We start from the raw sequence: 17,064 nt of genomic DNA, 5'->3' as shown, positions 1-17,064 counted from the left end.
GGATGCATGTGTGTATCTTCACTGGGAGAGAAGTACCCACAATTCTTGCTCAGACGGAGTCTTGCCTAGTCTCTATTGGACCTGACTTGTTGGACCTAAACTTGTTTTTTTAACGTGTTTTTAAGGTGGAAATGGAGGCCACACTTCAGGCTCTTGAGGCTGCAGAGTGTGTTCACCCCTGTGACCAGCAGCAGCCTTTATTCTGTCATGTTGCTTGTTCATACGCCAGGGACGACTGATTTGCCTTATCTTCCTGGGTATTTACACTGCTATGAAAATGCAGACAACGATGGGTCGAGGGAACTTCCTGTAAAATAAGTCCTGGGACAAAAATGACCACAAACGTTTTGGTGGAAACGCGTCTATTGCTTTACTTTTCCACTACCCTATTTAAAAATATGTAAATTAAGAGATATTGTGTAATATGATTTTAACCAAACCACAAGGCTGTTTTATAATAGTTTGTTTTTCAAAATTATTTTTACATGTGAGATTCTTTTGTCTCATTTGTGAGCGCTAAAGTTTAAGAAGCAATTAATTAATTATAATTTTATTTTCCTGCAGTTACACACAGTCTGTTCTGAAGCTGATAAAACAAACACGCACCTCCCCCATGCTGTGCAGCTGCAGGGCCAGTGTGCGGAGGTGCTCCTGGCTGACCAGAGGGTTGATGTGCTCCTGGACGTCACTGACAAACTGCTGCCACGACGTCAGCTGGTTTGGTCCGCTCAGCTTCCTCCAGGTCGGCAGGGTGGCCAGCAAACGCTCCGACAGCAGCGTCATGGGACTGCACCTCTGCAGCGATAGAGAAGGAGGGGACAGTGTGGATTCACTGCATGTTATTATGTCTTAACATATTAAATAATCTGACAAATGAAGAAGAGAAATTTTCCAGATTTAATGTCCTCCCATAAAGATATCTCGTTGTGCACACGCTCTTTGAGGAATATTAAGGAAATGTACATTTTAAAATACAAACCCATATCAGGAATGGAAAGATGTAGGGAGAGCAACCAGGTGAGGGGAGATATATTTATATAAGTGTGTGTGTTTGCTCACAGAGATGATGTTGGCACGAAGCTCCTGCAGGTGATTCCGCAGCAGCTTCACGTCTTTGGAGTTTGAGGCTCCGGCGTCCATCACAAACACTTTGTCACTGATCTGCAGGTCGACCCCAAACCTGAAAACAAAAGAAAACACACAACACCATTTTAAAACTCTTTTAACAAGAGTACTGAGACATGTGAAAAAGCGGGAAACAGTCTCCCGACATTTTGTACTTTCAAACAGGTGTAACTACCAACACCAACTTTACTCACAGCTGCATATAATTTATTTAATTTCAGCAACTACAGTATTTTACTTTGTTCTCCATGGCAATGGTTGCTGAGGCTCATGGGTACTGTAGTATTTACAGCTATTTGACAAAGCAAAAACACCTTTACCTGCTATAATTGATTTTATTACCAAGCCATTTGCCTCTGCATTGCCACATCTAGTAAATAAAATAACACAAACAACTAAATGATCTCCATGTCTCTCTCGTGTGCTCTGGTTATAGTCCCAACCTGTTTCTGACTTCCTTTAGCAGCGCTTTCTCCTTGCTGTAGGTGAACTCTCCAGAGAACGCTCTGGGGATGTCAGCGAGGTCGGCGTGTGTCGCCACCAGGACGACCATGAGAGGCTGCTGGACCCGACCCCCGAAAGCTGCAGAAAGACAGGAGAGCACACAAGCACTGTTACGGAGATTCGAGACAATAATTAGTGTCCTGCTCAAATGTTTCACCTCAGCTGACATCACAACCGCTTTTTCTTTACGTAAATGTATCAGTGACCCTTAAATATCCAACTAAAATGGAAGAAGTCTCTGTCTGTGTCTGTCCTCAGATTTTCTGGACAGCTGTTCATCGGATTGACTTCACACTTGGCCGGTGTGTTGCTGAGGACCAAAGGGAGTGCAGTGTCAAGTGTGAGCTCTTGAGATCAACAGGACACATTTCTTAATTGTGCATTTAGTACACACTGTGTAGTCTAATGAGAGGGGACCACTACTAACAGTTACATCACCAAACAGCATGCTGGGTACAGCTCACCCTCCATCATTTGATACGATGCATTCAGGAACAGATGAAGAAAGAGACTGGGGACGCAACACTGTAACAAGCTCAAACATTTTAAACATCAGCGATGGAACTTTGGGACTAAACACTTTAGTTCCTGGAAATAGCCTGGTCCCAAATAGCTAGCTGTAAATAGCAACATGTTTAGTTTGGCTTTTCCTTTATGTAGTTTGTGTTGGTTGTTATTGATTCAAATGACAGAGTTGTAAACATGCCAGAGGGTCGGCTGTGATTTGGTTTTATGACCACACTTGGAGGAGATTCAACAGTGTTGCATTTGGAGATCTTCCATCTTGGTGATACTCCAGATGCAGTGTGCCTGTTTGCTCCGGGGAGCAACATCACCTCAAGTGGCACTATTGGGGTCTGTAAAATCTGGGGCTTATTCTCAGATATTAAACTGGGGCTTTGACTTAATTGAGGCCATAAAATGTTTATGTGAGTTTTTGCACCCAATGACGGCACACTTAAGCGCTGCTACGGTACACAACTATGACATGGAAGCTGTATTGCTCAGGACCCAAGGAAGCGCAGTGTTGCGTATGAAGTTGTTGTGATGAGCAGTACTGCAGGCCAAGCCACTGGCATGTTCCCAACAGGCACGATTTGAAGGGCACTGCACTAGTCTGAGTGTATTTTAGGATAAATAGAATATATAAATTTGATTGTCCATTGATCCACTGATGCGTTTGGTGTCCTCACCGATGTTGTCCTGTGGCAAGTTGAGGGCTTTCAGCATGTTCAGCCAGTATGTGATGTGTCCCAGCTGGGTCTCGTACGGCTCCTCCAGGCTAAACAGGACCAGGTGGATGGCAGTGGCGTCGTTGGCTGCAAAGTAGTCGTAGGAGCAGTAATAGACCGGGTTCCCCGAAAACTCCCACACGCTGAACTCCCCGACCCCTACAGAGAGGGAAGTAATGATGTTAATATCATTGGTGACCTCATTATTCAAAGCATTTCCTGTGTAACGTTTCAGTTTTGGTTAAATGTAAGCGTGTCTGACGCTCACCGTGGATGTTGCCGTGCTGGATGTCGATGGCCTTTGTTGCCTGTTCGTCAGCTGCGGACAGAGCGTTGTGGACGGGGGAGAAGACCTCCAGGACGCCTTTGGTCAGGCTGGGCTCAAACATCATGCTGCGACTCCGCACGCTCACATTCTCACAACCTGGGTACAGGTTGGAAATGCTCACTGATACTAAACACAGAAAAAATACACATGAATGTACTGAGGAAACTTAACCAGTGTCCCCAGCAGGGTCAGATTTACAGAACTTTACAATATATTTCGATATTTGCCTTTTTTAAAGAAGAATTTGGCACCAGGAGCAGGAAATCTGATGCATCACACATTTCAACATGATTCAATGCATCTTTTATTTTATTTTCAAATAAAATCTTATGTAAGAGGAATTTTCACCCAGATGAATAAAGCACGTCTATATCCTCCTGAGACCCTGCGTCCTCATATGAGGACATCACACTCTGGGTTTGTGCACCATATACTTCATTCGACTTAACTCAGACCTGTTGTCCTCCTTCGTGGACACTTTTTTGTGCCATCTAGTGGTGGTAAGAGCACAATACACTAATCTAATGGATAAACAAGATGGCCACCATCTCAAAGTCCAAAACCTGAGCACATTTTCTGGCTGAAACTTTTTTATTTATGATTAATAATGTTTGTAGTTTGATATGGCAACAAATTTGACCCATTTTAGCAACAGTGACAAGCTTTTATAATCGTCTTGTTTGAGGACGTTGGGACCAATTAGGAGCGACAGACTGTTCCTACAGACAAAAAGACATTCCTGGCTTGAAGTATGGGTCAAGAAAAATTCGTGCAGAGTTTATAAATGAACAAATCACAAGACTTTTAGATTTGTTGTTTATTACACACTTGTGACTATTAAGATAAACCCACTGTCCTGATATGAGGACATCTTTTTTTCTCCAAAACTACTTCCTGTCCAAAGACAATGTTAAGTTTTTTAATCCAACTGATCCAAAATAGCCAGGAGACATTAAAATGTATACCAAAAAGAAGCTGAGATCTCAGGAGGATATAACAAAAATGGGAAGATAGCTTCTACTCCTAACTATTAACATGAGGAAAAAGTTGCTTAGACATTTTTATCAGTTCTGTTCTGTCAGAGAAAATGTTTCACAAATCTCAGTTGAACTTGTGTTTCTTAATAAACACATTGATGTTGAACTATTTTATACCTTTATTATCAGTACAAAGAACAAACTGAGCTCAAGTCTTCATGACTTCTACTCTGCTGGAGTAACAGACCTGCATCCACCATCTCATTTTTCATCCACTGCCCGCACACTTGCAAACACACGGGGGTGCTATTTTATTACAAATAAATCCACAATGCAGCATAACATTTGGATTTCATCACACTCTGAAGGACCACACCTACAGTTTGTTTTCTGTGGTAGAAAATGTCTTTCTGGCTGCAGTTTTGTATCAGTTTGAGTCCATACTGCCTCATTCTGACATAGCCTAATCTGTCAGTACACAAAGTTAATACTTTTGGGAAAGTTTTCCGAGGAACTACTGCAGATTGATTGCGACACCAGATTGTTTTTATGCAGCCAGTGTCTCTTCTCAGTCCTGAGCAATCAGCCAAACACACAGGATAAATGAGAACACATGCTTCAGCTGCTTGAGGGAGGCTTGGTGTTAATGCACGCTGACAAAAGACACACAAAAGCATGTTCAGGGGACAGTGTGTGCCATGACGTTTTTGGCATATTCATCTGATTTGTTGTCTTTTTATGGTGACCACACTGACAATGATATTGCACTGCTGAACTGATCACTTCAAAAAACCAAACCAAAAGTTCTCCCGATGAAACTTTTCTTCTTCTCTGATCATTTCAGCTTTCAGAAAATCTCTCCTCTCACTTGTTGTTTCGAGACATCTTTCTACATAAGCAATGAAAAGGGTAAGGCAAATATTACGCTACATGAAAAATGGACTTGATATATTGGTTTTCTGGTTTTAATAACAACAGCTGCTGTCAGTTTGGACTTCAGGGATGCAAAGGTGCTCATATGTCTGTGTCAACACCTTCTCTCTTCATGACAGGACGAAGCATCTCACAAGAAAAGCTGATTACAAGAAACTCAAGCTGTATTCACACCCTCTCGTCAATGCTTTACAGATTACTGAAGTGAATGAATAAAAGAGTCCCTCTCAATTAAGTGAAGCACGAACAACCTGAAAAGACAAAAATCAATGCAGAGGGCAGAATACTCTCCGTCATATTGAGTTTTGTGGCCAACAGTGTCATAAAGGTACAAATATTGACACTAGACGAAGGTAAATATGCATTTAACGTGCTACACTTTGACTTTCGACAGGCTTACAAAAGAACAAATTGATGCTTGTGCTAAAAAGAAATCCACAAATGAGCCAAATGAACATCATGACGGCCACTTGTTCCCTCTCAGCTCTGCTTCTTTGTGTCTCACTGTGGACTCTTGTCACGTATCGCTGCAGATATAACACACGGTCAATAAAGACCGTTACTGAATTCAGCTGGAATTGAAAGGAGGAGGAGAGGAATAAAAAAAAAAAAAAAAAGAAGCTCTTTCAACCTCTCTGTGGTTCTGACAGAGGCTGCAGATTTCCAGATAGTACAGAGGATGGGATCGGTAACAGTATACGGCTCACGTAACTGACCATTATCAGAGCGAGCATCACGTCTGTCTGGGAGGTAATGGCTCAGAGCGGCGCAAAATAGAGCGCTTAAAGGAAACACAATGGCATGTGTGTGTGTGTGTGAGGGAGGGTAGATAGAGTGCAAATACAGAGAGACTGGAGACAAAGTACGTGTGTTTTGTACACTACACTGAACATATTAGGGAGTCTTACCACAGACCTGCAGGACTGACCTCCACAAAAAAATCTTTTCTGAGGACCAGGAGCAGAAAAGAAGGAACAACTGTTTCTACTCTGAGATTCCAGTTTGGGTTCACTGGAGTAATGGAGTTAACACTGGGTTGGCTGCTAAAATCAACAAGGGTGAGAAGCAGGTCGATGTTTTCAGTTTGATCGTGTGGACTTGTGTGATGTGGAACCTTTTTCTGTGATTACAGCATCTTTGTTTGTAGAAAAATGAGACATCCTGGTGAAAATGGGTGTTTTCTATGTTTTCCTCTCGGCCCATTGATCTCAGTGCCCCTGGGTCAGATCTGTGAAAGGGGGGAGGTGTGGTACTGGTGTGCATTCATGTCATCCACCCTGCCTTTTTGGGTTCTCTCACTGGAGGTCAACAAAATCAGAAATCCTGCATAGGTTAGAGTGCAAAAATCTTACTTTGTAAAGTACAGGTAACTAAAATAGCAGATAGAATAGATAGAAAATAGCAGTCTGCCATAACAGAGAGAAGAGACTGACAGACAGGAGAAAATGACTGCAAGACTGAACCAAACAGTCAGAGAAGTGCGGCAGCTGCTACAAGGCGATCGTCTCACAACCTGTCCAGTGTGTACCCCGCCTCTTGCCCAGTGTCAGCTGGGGTAGGCACCAGCCCCCCTGCAACCGCTAAAGCCTTACACGATTTTCACCGCGTTTTTGACGTCGCAGAGGATCTTGAATGTCCAGTTACGTATATTCGCAAAAAGTGTTTCCATTACACTTTTGCGATATACTTCTATTTTGACACGTCTGAAAAACCACCTCATGAGAGCGTAAAAACGTTTTCTCGATATTTGAGATTTTTGTCGAAATGTAGGTGTTTCCATCACCACTTTTTTATTGCGATATTTAGGTTTTGCACATTTCTAGGGTTAATGGAAACGCACTTACTGTTAGCTCTGTCAGCACTGTTTATGGAGTAAGCACCATTAGCTGCTAGCCTCCAGCTTAGCCACCTCCATAATGAGAACCATATGCAAACAACTCATACACTCACTCTGAATTTCACACACAGAGCCCCTTTAAAGCAGTAGTGGGATTACAGGACTTATTTCAGGTAATTAATTCTTGGATTAATCAAAAACATCTGATTTTGTTCACAAAATGCTTCTCAGCTGAATTTCAAGGCCATGTACTGCATCACTATTTGTTGTGCATGTATATGTAATATTGTGATATAAATATAAACTTAGCAATAAAAGATTTAATTCACATCGCCCAGCCCTTCTCCAAACCAAACAGGCTGCTGGCATTCTGGCTCATTTTCCTGCACTGCCCTGCTTTTTACACAACAGAGCATCCATCGTCCAGAGAGAGAAGCCTGATGCTCAGGCACTTTGACAGAAGCTGTATAAGGAGAAATAAAGTAATTATCAACACTAGCATGCAGATTTTTCCAGGCTGATGCTTGTGAAATTCGTCTTTGGTGGATAAATACACAGGTAAAAACAATGCCTCTTATCGTAAGTCTTTCTTACTTGAGGATAAGTTGAAGAATATTTGCAGTTAATTTCATCTAGCGCCTGATTTTTGAAGCTTTGCCCATTGTTTCTACTGCTTATGTTAACAGTGTACTCAACAACATGCCCAATCTGTAATCTTTTTCAATTTTAGCACTGAACTTTGTGCGTTAAATGTAAAAATAACCAACAGCACCGACACTCAAACTTAACAAAAATAGGAAACCAAGTTGTGGTAAACTGGAGCTATTGTTTTCATGCTTCAAAGTCTCTTGAAAATGTCTGAAAAAGGGGAACAAGCACTAAACGAACACTGTTCCTAAGCACTGAATAAAATGGTGAATTAATTATTCTGGCCTGTTTTGGCAGAAGAACTCATTCTGTTCCTTGGCAGATGAAGGCTTAATCTTGTGAGGGATTACCTCAGCTTCACCGGAGCCGTCTGTCACCTACCAGCAGGTTTGGAGTTGACGGGGGAATTGGGGTGGCGGGTTGTGTTGGTCATGCGTGTCCTCTTCCTCCTGAAGAAGCTGCGCAGGATGCCACATTTCAGAGACTCCAGCAGGGTGCTCTTCCCGGCTCCGGGGTGTCCGAACAGCTTCAGCTTGATTCTAGGCTGGACGGTCTGAGTGGGCCGCAGCTGCTGGATGTAGCTCAGTTTGTGGTTGTCCTGACCCCCAAAAAAATACCACAGAAAAAGAAAAGGATTAATTGAAAACCACTAACAGGTCAGGTCACACTGAGACAGATGTTTATCTACTGTATGACACAGACTCCCACATGTTTTCACCTGACGTCCATTTATCAGACTTTGCTCCACATACTGTATCTTCTCTTTGAGAGAAACACCAGACACAGAGGCACCTGCAGAACACCTTGTATTTCATGTTGTACACATGTCAACCAACAACAGTGAGGAAACAGCTGTGTGAGGTTTGCAAACAGTTTCATTTTTTCCCTGTGCACCAAAGACTAATAAAAACAGACTTCAGATGACTACTACCCTTTTTCCATTGGCACTCTCGGCTGTGCCGTGTAAAGCCATGCTGCGCTGACTTGTGTTTCCTTTGTCAGTTTAGACGCGCCATACCAAGCTGCGCTGGAGATGGACCTACTCCTGAGTAGGGATGGGCAACAATTTTCGATTATCAATGATTGATTGTTAAGGATTTTGATTGATCACAAATAACTTTACTAGATAGTCGCAGCGTTTCCCCTACAATGCTACAGGCCAGGCGAGCCGCCGTGCCTACGAGACCCTTGTCGGACCTATGCCAGGCAAAAAATCATAAACAAACGGAGGCTCTCATCGCTCTCCAAAGCCTCAGCAGCTTCCCTTGAGGCCTCTGAAAACACTACGCCATTGAAAGACGGAGGTTTCACTGAAAACTGAAGCCTGTAACTCTGGCTGGCAACGGTTGCATGCGTGCCATTCTTCCTCTTTGGCCTGGGGGGTTGAAGCTCTGCGCTTTCTTGCGGCGACAGTCTGCACTGCACTATTTTGTTTTCTTTCTTTTGAAATACTCGCTTATCAATTAATCGCTAATTAATTGTTAATTTTTTTGATGATCGAATAATGAATTTTGATCGTTTGCCCATCCCTACTCCTGAGAAGGAGCTGCTCGCCCTCAACTGGTAGTGGTGACGCCTCGCCAACTGCAGCCAACCCCCCATTGACCCCTACAGAGTTTCACTTGATACTACAGACTACTAAAACTGCAATTTGGAGACAGTCAGCCCGTCCAATGTAAGTGAAAATATCCAAAACCAAAAAAAGTTTTAATACCTAAGAAATAAAATGCCTTGCGGGTGAAATACATGGCACATGTACGCGGCCCGACACATCTGCCGCAGCATGCCCACAGCAGAGTGCGTCCATTATAATCAACTGAAGCTGCTAGGCTGACCAAGGAGTCCCGCAGCTCACGCGTGCGCGGGCATCACATGGCTCTTCTTGGCTCTTATGTAGCTGGTCTATTTTTTTAATCTCAGGGTGTCACCACAACCTTTAAACGGATAAAAAAAAAAACCTTGAATTGTTGGAAAAGCAAGTGCATTATGTTTAAAAATGTTTAAAAGTGGACGGGAAAATTGGATGGTGTACATTAAACCCGTTCATTCTGCGTTTGTTTTTTTTCTCCCAAATATTTTTATTGAAAAAAATACAATACAATACTTCTAATCACAGAAATACAATTTACCTTTTCCTTTCTTTTTTTAAGAACATATATGCATATGTACACAGTCACATATACACATATAAAAACGAAAATAACCAAAAAACAAAACAAAACAAAAACACTCTGATAAGAATGTAGAAGAAAATAATTTAATTAAATTACAGAATACAGTGTCGTTCTTCGTTTGTTTAAGGTGAACTTATGTCCTTTTGAGTTGTTTTATTTAAAAGTGATTTTTTAATCCTTGTTTGTAAAGTGATTAGAGTATCATGAAGACACACCTCAACACTCTGGTTCATATATGGAGTTCAGTTTCTGTTTTGTATTAGTTTCTCTATGTTCATACCTATATTTACATTTACTTTATTGGTCCATTTTGGCTCCTGTACTACACACTGTAACACAATTTTATGTTACTTTCTGCTGTAACTGTGTCCTACAGAAGGCCTGCTTTGAGTATGATGAAGCTGTCTGACTGGACCCTGTCTAACTAAACAAAAACAGAAAATGCAGCAGAGCAACCTTGTGTTTTTACATCTTACATTAAAAAAATCAGTGCATCCTGAAGTTAAAACAATCCAGTTGATTAAATCAGCAGCTTACATTTCCAAACCCTGCATAACCAACAGCATCATCACTTGGCAAAACTCAGTACTGTGCACAGTGAAGCTGGCAGCAACCACACGCTGCAGAGACGAACAGCAGGTAAAATAAACCCGCTCCGCTCTGTCTGCGTGACGTGTCACATTGATACCCTGTGTGTTTTGGCTGTAAGTGTATAGACATGCTCTTTTCAAGTCTACATCTGATGCACATGAACATAGATCTTTACTGTCTCCCCACATGCACACATTCTTTGTACCTTATACTTCATTCTGTGAACATCCTGCACACAACTGTACAGCTTTAGGGAAAGGAGCAATATGTAAGTGGATGTGGCTCCGTCTGTTATTATCTTTGTTTTCTTTACATTTCAATTATATTTTGGGGTCGATCCTCTTAATATTATCGGGATCCACCCACTTAATCTGTGTAAAAAAAAAACAGGCACGCTGTAAATTCAGATTTATAAACAACACAAGCCACGCTCTGTAATTCTGACAATTCCACAGGTAACATTTGTTAACATCAAAGACACTTTTTAACTAACCAATAGATGAGTCACGAATCAGAAGTGGCTTCAAACGCTGAGTGGTTTGCGTGGGATGTGAAAATCACTCCCCACTCCCACCTGGGTCATGTGAACACACTGAATACACAAAGTTTGTAATTTCAGTGTGATTCACATCAGAGCAGAATACAACTTACTGACATTTTCTCTTTCAAAGTTTGAGGGACGGGACTGTGTTTTTCCATTCTTTCTGGGTTTCTGGGAAGTCAAAAACTGGCATCAATGTGCCAGAGAGTCTTAAATTAGACCCAGCATATGCAGAGGATGACTGTTTTCACAGTTGCTGCTGTCATGTTTTCACGCCCTGCACTCAATCTCAGCAGGTTTTCTGGAAAAATACATCAGAGGAGAGGCTGGTGACGTTTAGCTTGAGGTGATGTGGTGGATGTGACTCAAGTCAGACTGGGAACACTGGACTGAACACCCTGTACACCTCTGGAGCAGTTTAGACAAGCTGAACGTCATGTAACCAGAAGGTTTGAGTCCTCTCATACTAGATACCGTGTAAATTATAATCTATTCTAACTCTGTGCTGAGTGAAGTGCTTCCACAAAGTGTCTAAAAATGGTGGGACGCTAAAATCTAACACCTTCCTGTTGCAGACGTCTCCCTCCACACCTCTGCAACTGAAATAGACCAAGTGTGAGGAGTGCTTGTGAAACCTGCTTTTGCATCATACAGATTCTTCCCCCAACATTACATTTAAACAGTGAAACTTTTACTTATAGGCTCAGGTGTGTCGTATTTTACCTTTTTAAGCTTTCCCAACAAAGAAACAATGAGTTCGTGTTGATCAGCGTGAGCCAAATCCTCTGCTGTCTTCCCATCCTGAGAGAGAGGAGAGAAAGACAGGGATAAATACATGCATGAGAAATCAGACAGATAATCCCTTACAGTTTGGTTTGTTGACGCTCAAGTGTTTCTAATACACATTTTGGTTGACATTTTGTTTAGGAAGGAGTTTTTTAGTCTCGTCATTTAGAAAAAGGAAACATATTTACTGGATACACAGTCTGTTAGCACAACGAACACACTGTCAGTAAAAATGATGACATTTGTTCATTATTCAAACATCTAATTTTTTGAGGCAAAACCAAACACAGTTTTGACAAGATTATGGTTCGAGCAGGTCGAGTATGAACTGAGCATCATGTAAGCTTTACAAGAGAAGACAGTGATCACTTATTTTTCCAAGCAACAACCTGAAAAAGGTCAGACTGACTGCTCTGTTGATCTTTTCAGTCCTCCATTTTTAGCCACCACTGTTGTAGAACAGGAGCATTGTTTCCTGGATTTTGTACAAGATTTCATAAAAAACACTTATCTACTAGTGACATTACTGAACTGACCTTTAAACAGAGTTCAGGGGGAACTATGGGAAATTCGGTTCCCCTGAAAGCTCTAAAACAGTGGTTCCCAACTGGCACGTCCAGGCCCAAAAGGGGGTCACAGGTACATTCTGAATGGACTGCAAGTGACTTGCAAACGTGTCAAGTTTGTAGAAAACACAGTTTATTTTTAACACAGTGAATTTCTTGCACCATGCTTTTATTTTGAAGTGCTCTTTCCTGCTGTAGAGTGAGTGACTAACAGATAGCTGCTTAACAGAGACAGCAAACTGGCTAGGCTGCACAGCCAAACGCACAATATAGTGTTGTATATTTTCCTGTGTATTTAGGTTCCTGAGATAAATAATAAGAGCGTGTCCTGTGCATGTTTATTCATGCATAACAATTTATGGTCATTTCTGTCTAATACACACAATGATGTCTGTTCCTGTGATGGCTATCACTGCAAAACACTGCAATTGACAGTATATTACTGCATGTAGGCAGGTGAATTCATGTATGAGCACGCATGTGTACAGTTTCCTCTCACCACTGAAAAATACAGCTCTCCCTAAAGTCACAGTGCAGTTTGAACACTACCTTTAATAACATCACACCATTTTTTTAATGCCCAGTTATGATTACATTTTTTTTTTTTAAATCCTCCGCTCAATAGGAGCTGTACACTTCTCATTGTTGGACTCATGATGAGTTTAAAAAAGGGATACAAATCAACGCAGCAGCAACAGAGATATCTTTTTTTCCCCATACATTCTCCTTACTTGTCAAAACACCTTCATTACCCACAATGCAACACAACCACCCACATTTAAGTCACAGATTTGGATGCTAGCAGCAGCTAATGTAGCCTCGAGCTGTTGAGAAGCTGGTGACAGAGGTCTGGTAACTCACTTCTTCCCAACCTCAGACCCTCCTGACAGCCTCCTTTTTGACTGCAAATTTGTAGTCTTCAGCCCCAACGTTCGGTGACTCAAATGACATCACTTGAGGCAAATTGTCACACTTCAAACACTCCTTGTGAAGCCACCACAGGCTTTATACTACTTTTTTCCCCCTCATATGCAGTCGACTTTAATGTGTATAATCAGTGGGGTTTCTCTTTGAGCACTAAAACTCTCACAGTTATTTTCCAGTAGATTAACTACAGCTGTAGAGTCTGTACAGCACACACACACACACACACACACACACACGCACACACAGAGTACGTGCACTCTCTTTTTCATCCTCCGTCCAGCTCTACAACTGCCCTGATTTGTTACTCTCTCCCTGTTTTCCCTTCAACACATTGACACAGAAACACCACAGTCCCGACAAGTTTCACGTCTCTTTCAGTAACTCAGCCATCTGTCACTGTTCGACTCTGGCTGCTGCTCCACTGGGAAAAGCTGCATCGACAGCCTGGAACGCCCACAGAGCGCCTCCTACTTCTGCAGACCATGACGACAAAGGCCAGTCAACTGGGTTTGTTATAAGACACTGAGAATCAATAAAGATTAATAACTGTAGACATGTTCTAGCTTTATCCTCTTCTTAGATTTTGTATTTCTTTGACAAGGTCTCATAATGCTATAAAAGCACGAGAACACTGACCTTTAAGTTGCCTGGATCAGCTAAATGTCAGAGGTGTAAATGAAGTGCAGTTTGGACCAAAAGCTGACCGCTTAGTGTGATTTACATGTGAGTAATTTACGGGACTCGCTCTCACAGATGGCAGGCTGTTACAACCATTACTATCACTGCTTGGCAACTGGCAGATGAAGGCTGGTGTTACGTGGACCCCAGAATATTAGATCAACTATAGTATCTCTGCTTTAGATTAAATATCTGTCGTCTGAGAGTGTTTGTGTTGGAGCAGAGCAGCAGAGGAAACTAAAGAGAGGAATGATCACACACAAAAGAGGCTCTAATTTAAGCTCTTACTGCAGGCTGACCTGACTGAGCCACACATGTATTGTTTCTTTAGGCGTCCAATGACATGTTAAAGCAAAGCAAATGAGCTTCCTGTGTGCTCCCTCAGCTGCTCCACAACAAACCACTGACCAGCGACCACTGGACGATGAATTATACATCTCAATATGTGCTTTTGTCAGATTAAACATGCATGGCACATCAGCTGTCATACAATATTAACAGCGAGAGAATGCAGAGAGAGAGAAAGAAACCTCAGTGTGAGACATCTGGCAGTGGAGAAACACCTTCTGATATCTGATTCTCTGAGTTAAAGCAGATGAAAAAAGATATCTAGTGACCAGATCAGAGTTAAATAATGCCTTAACCACAGTTAAGTGGGAAAGAAATCAAGGTGGAGACAGGAGGAAACAACACCACGCTTTGGTCTCTTCCTATTACAGGAATATTAAAGCCAAATCTGGGTAAAAATGGTGTAAGATTGCAGAGAAGTCTGTCAAAAAGACTACTCAAGATTGACCATATTTCTATGTACGATGTGCAGTGTGCAGATTCTGCATGATTATGATGAGTAAATTTAAAGGAAAGATAATGTTACAGGTGAAGAAGAGGGCAACTTCATGATAGACAAATATATAAAAAAAAAAAAAAACATGTCTCTACAGTCTAAAAACAAAATAAATTTAGTTCCAGACACAACTGCTGGTTAATCCAATCCGACTTTTTCTCTCCTAAAACCGATTCTGATACCTTAAGTCAGGGTATATTCAAATACAGATTATCTTAAATCAGTCTGATACAGATGCTCTCTTTTGTCCTGCAGTTTATTCAAAATCAGTGTGAAAATTGTTAAAAATAAACATCACAAATTCCCTAAATCGCCGTTTATATATTCAAATGTGGTAAATTATCCGACCAACAAGCTAAAAGATATTTAATTTGTTGTAATATAACAACAAACAAAAGCATCAAATAGTCAAATGTGAAAAACTAAAAAAGCATTGAAATGTTAATTTTTGCTTGAAAAATGCAAAAACTATTAATCAGTTATCCAAATATTTCACATCACAGAATCATTTTTCTGCAAAGTAACATGAGCTTTGCTGTAGCAGTAAAATCAGTAACCTACTGTGATCAAATGAATGTAACTGCATATTCATTGACTTTCATTTAGACACTGACAAAGAAACTGAATGTGAAATATGTGTAGACTAGTCACCACATCAGCTAAATACGGTCACTATCAGTATAAGATAAAATTCCTCTACTTGTGGGGAAAAACAATGTATTTGCTCTTTTAATGTGGGTAAAATGAAGTCATGATGTGGGGCTGCAGATTCTAAAAAGCCTCGAGAAAAATCAGCTGACAGATGTTCAATTCTCAAGGAGCATGGCAGCGAAAACAATGTTTTTTTTATGTAGCATCGAAAAACCATTGGACATGAACCTCCCGTTTCCGAGGTCAAACACACTCGTATCCAGATGAAATAAGTGAATCTGGTCTCTGACTCCTCGCACTGACTCTGCTCTCCATTTGATCCTCAACAGTTTGATAAAAGCTCTTATAGCCTGCGGCTGTCGCCACCCTCAGCACCTTAGCTGCTGTTCAGACTCTGCAGAAACAACTCAATGAAATCATGACACCTGAGTGTTTTCTTTAAGACTCCTCTCTGCACGAACATTCACTTGTTTTTTATAACTGTATTTACGACTTCATTGTATATTATGATAAAGACCACGTGAGCCTGAGCGTTTTGGTGTTTGAGTTTGAGCGATCTGCATGAAACTGGGTGAACATAATCTAGAGACCAATATCTAAAGTTCCCTCTTGGCAAAAGTTGCAAAACTTACTAAAACTGAGCTTCTATAAGGCAATGAATATTGCGGAGGGCGTGGCTCATCACATAAAGGTGTATAACATCTCAAGGGTTTCACCCATCACCACGCAACTTTGTAGGCATATGACCACACATAATCTGAGGGGACCCCTCCATTATTGACCCCATCAAACAAAATGGGGGCGCTAGAGAGCTAATTTCTTATCTAGGCCTAACCGCCATATGGATTTTTACTAAACTTGGTAGGTATGTAGAACAGGACGCCTCAAGGTGACTGGAGAAATTTAACTCTAATTGGCAACTGGGTGGCGCTATAACAACAGAAAAATGCTTAAAAATGGCTAAAATGCGACCGATCGCTGTGGCTCCCCCTGTGGACCAATGTTGTTGTTTTTCTAATTTTTGGTATGACCAAGTCATGGTATGGTATGCTGTACATAATGGGTATGGACTAATATATGTTTGTAATTTTGGTCACGCTTTCGTTTACAAGGTTCACCATTCCTTAATCACTGCCTCATTATTTTCTGGAAATAATTGTGTAATTTGGTACAAATCATGAGGGGAAAAGACTCAACACCTCTCATTAATTTATTCAAATGTATTACTAGAAGAGTCTTTTAATCAGCGCACAGCAGGTTGAATGTGTAAAAATGTGACACTGCATAAAATTCTGCATAACTGCAAAATAAAGTCCACAAAAATAAATGAACAATAAATTCATATTCACTTACACTTAAATCAGGCAGTTCATTTAAGGAGATTCCTCTGGAAATCAACAAACACTTAACCAAACTCAAATAACTGTCTCAAAACTCTTTTCTTTGACCTACAGTTTGTGGCAAGTTATATATAAATTTTTCAAGCAACATCTTAGGAAATTATTCGGAAATAATCAGAAAACAAAACTGTATTTTTTTATCATACGACATTTAAACCTGCAGTGCTTTCCCTTTAATGTCTGATTTGAAGTTTTGTGATTTGTAACTGTTTGCGTTTTATTTCCTTTTCTGTTTTTGCCTTTTTCTTAGCTTTGAACATCTTTTAATTATTGTAATGTTATTATTGTCTTATTTTCATGCAGTTTGTGAAGCCCCTTGTAA

General features: G+C 41.0%; 1 protein-coding gene across 2 annotated transcripts in view; it reads right to left on the bottom strand.

The window, feature by feature from the left end:
• dapk1 (death-associated protein kinase 1) overlaps positions 1 to 17,064 on the bottom strand; it is a 119,101-nt gene that overhangs the window by 7,546 nt on the left and 94,491 nt on the right. For both annotated transcript variants that reach the window (XM_050051809.1, XM_050051810.1), the window contains exons 19-25: positions 11,614 to 11,691; positions 7,966 to 8,182; positions 3,130 to 3,315; positions 2,823 to 3,020; positions 1,569 to 1,707; positions 1,060 to 1,180; positions 607 to 795 (exon numbers count right to left, since the gene is read on the bottom strand). In XM_050051809.1, the coding sequence (XP_049907766.1) occupies positions 607 to 795; positions 1,060 to 1,180; positions 1,569 to 1,707; positions 2,823 to 3,020; positions 3,130 to 3,315; positions 7,966 to 8,182; positions 11,614 to 11,691 (1,128 nt within the window). The remainder of the gene's footprint in view (positions 1 to 606; positions 796 to 1,059; positions 1,181 to 1,568; positions 1,708 to 2,822; positions 3,021 to 3,129; positions 3,316 to 7,965; positions 8,183 to 11,613; positions 11,692 to 17,064) is intronic.

The sequence above is a fragment of the Epinephelus moara genome, chromosome 8, assembly GCF_006386435.1.
Source record: "Epinephelus moara isolate mb chromosome 8, YSFRI_EMoa_1.0, whole genome shotgun sequence".
NCBI classification, from domain to species: domain Eukaryota; kingdom Metazoa; phylum Chordata; class Actinopteri; order Perciformes; family Serranidae; genus Epinephelus; species Epinephelus moara.
The sequence above is the reverse complement of the archived record's forward strand: the minus strand, read 5'-3'. Positions and strand labels throughout refer to the sequence as shown.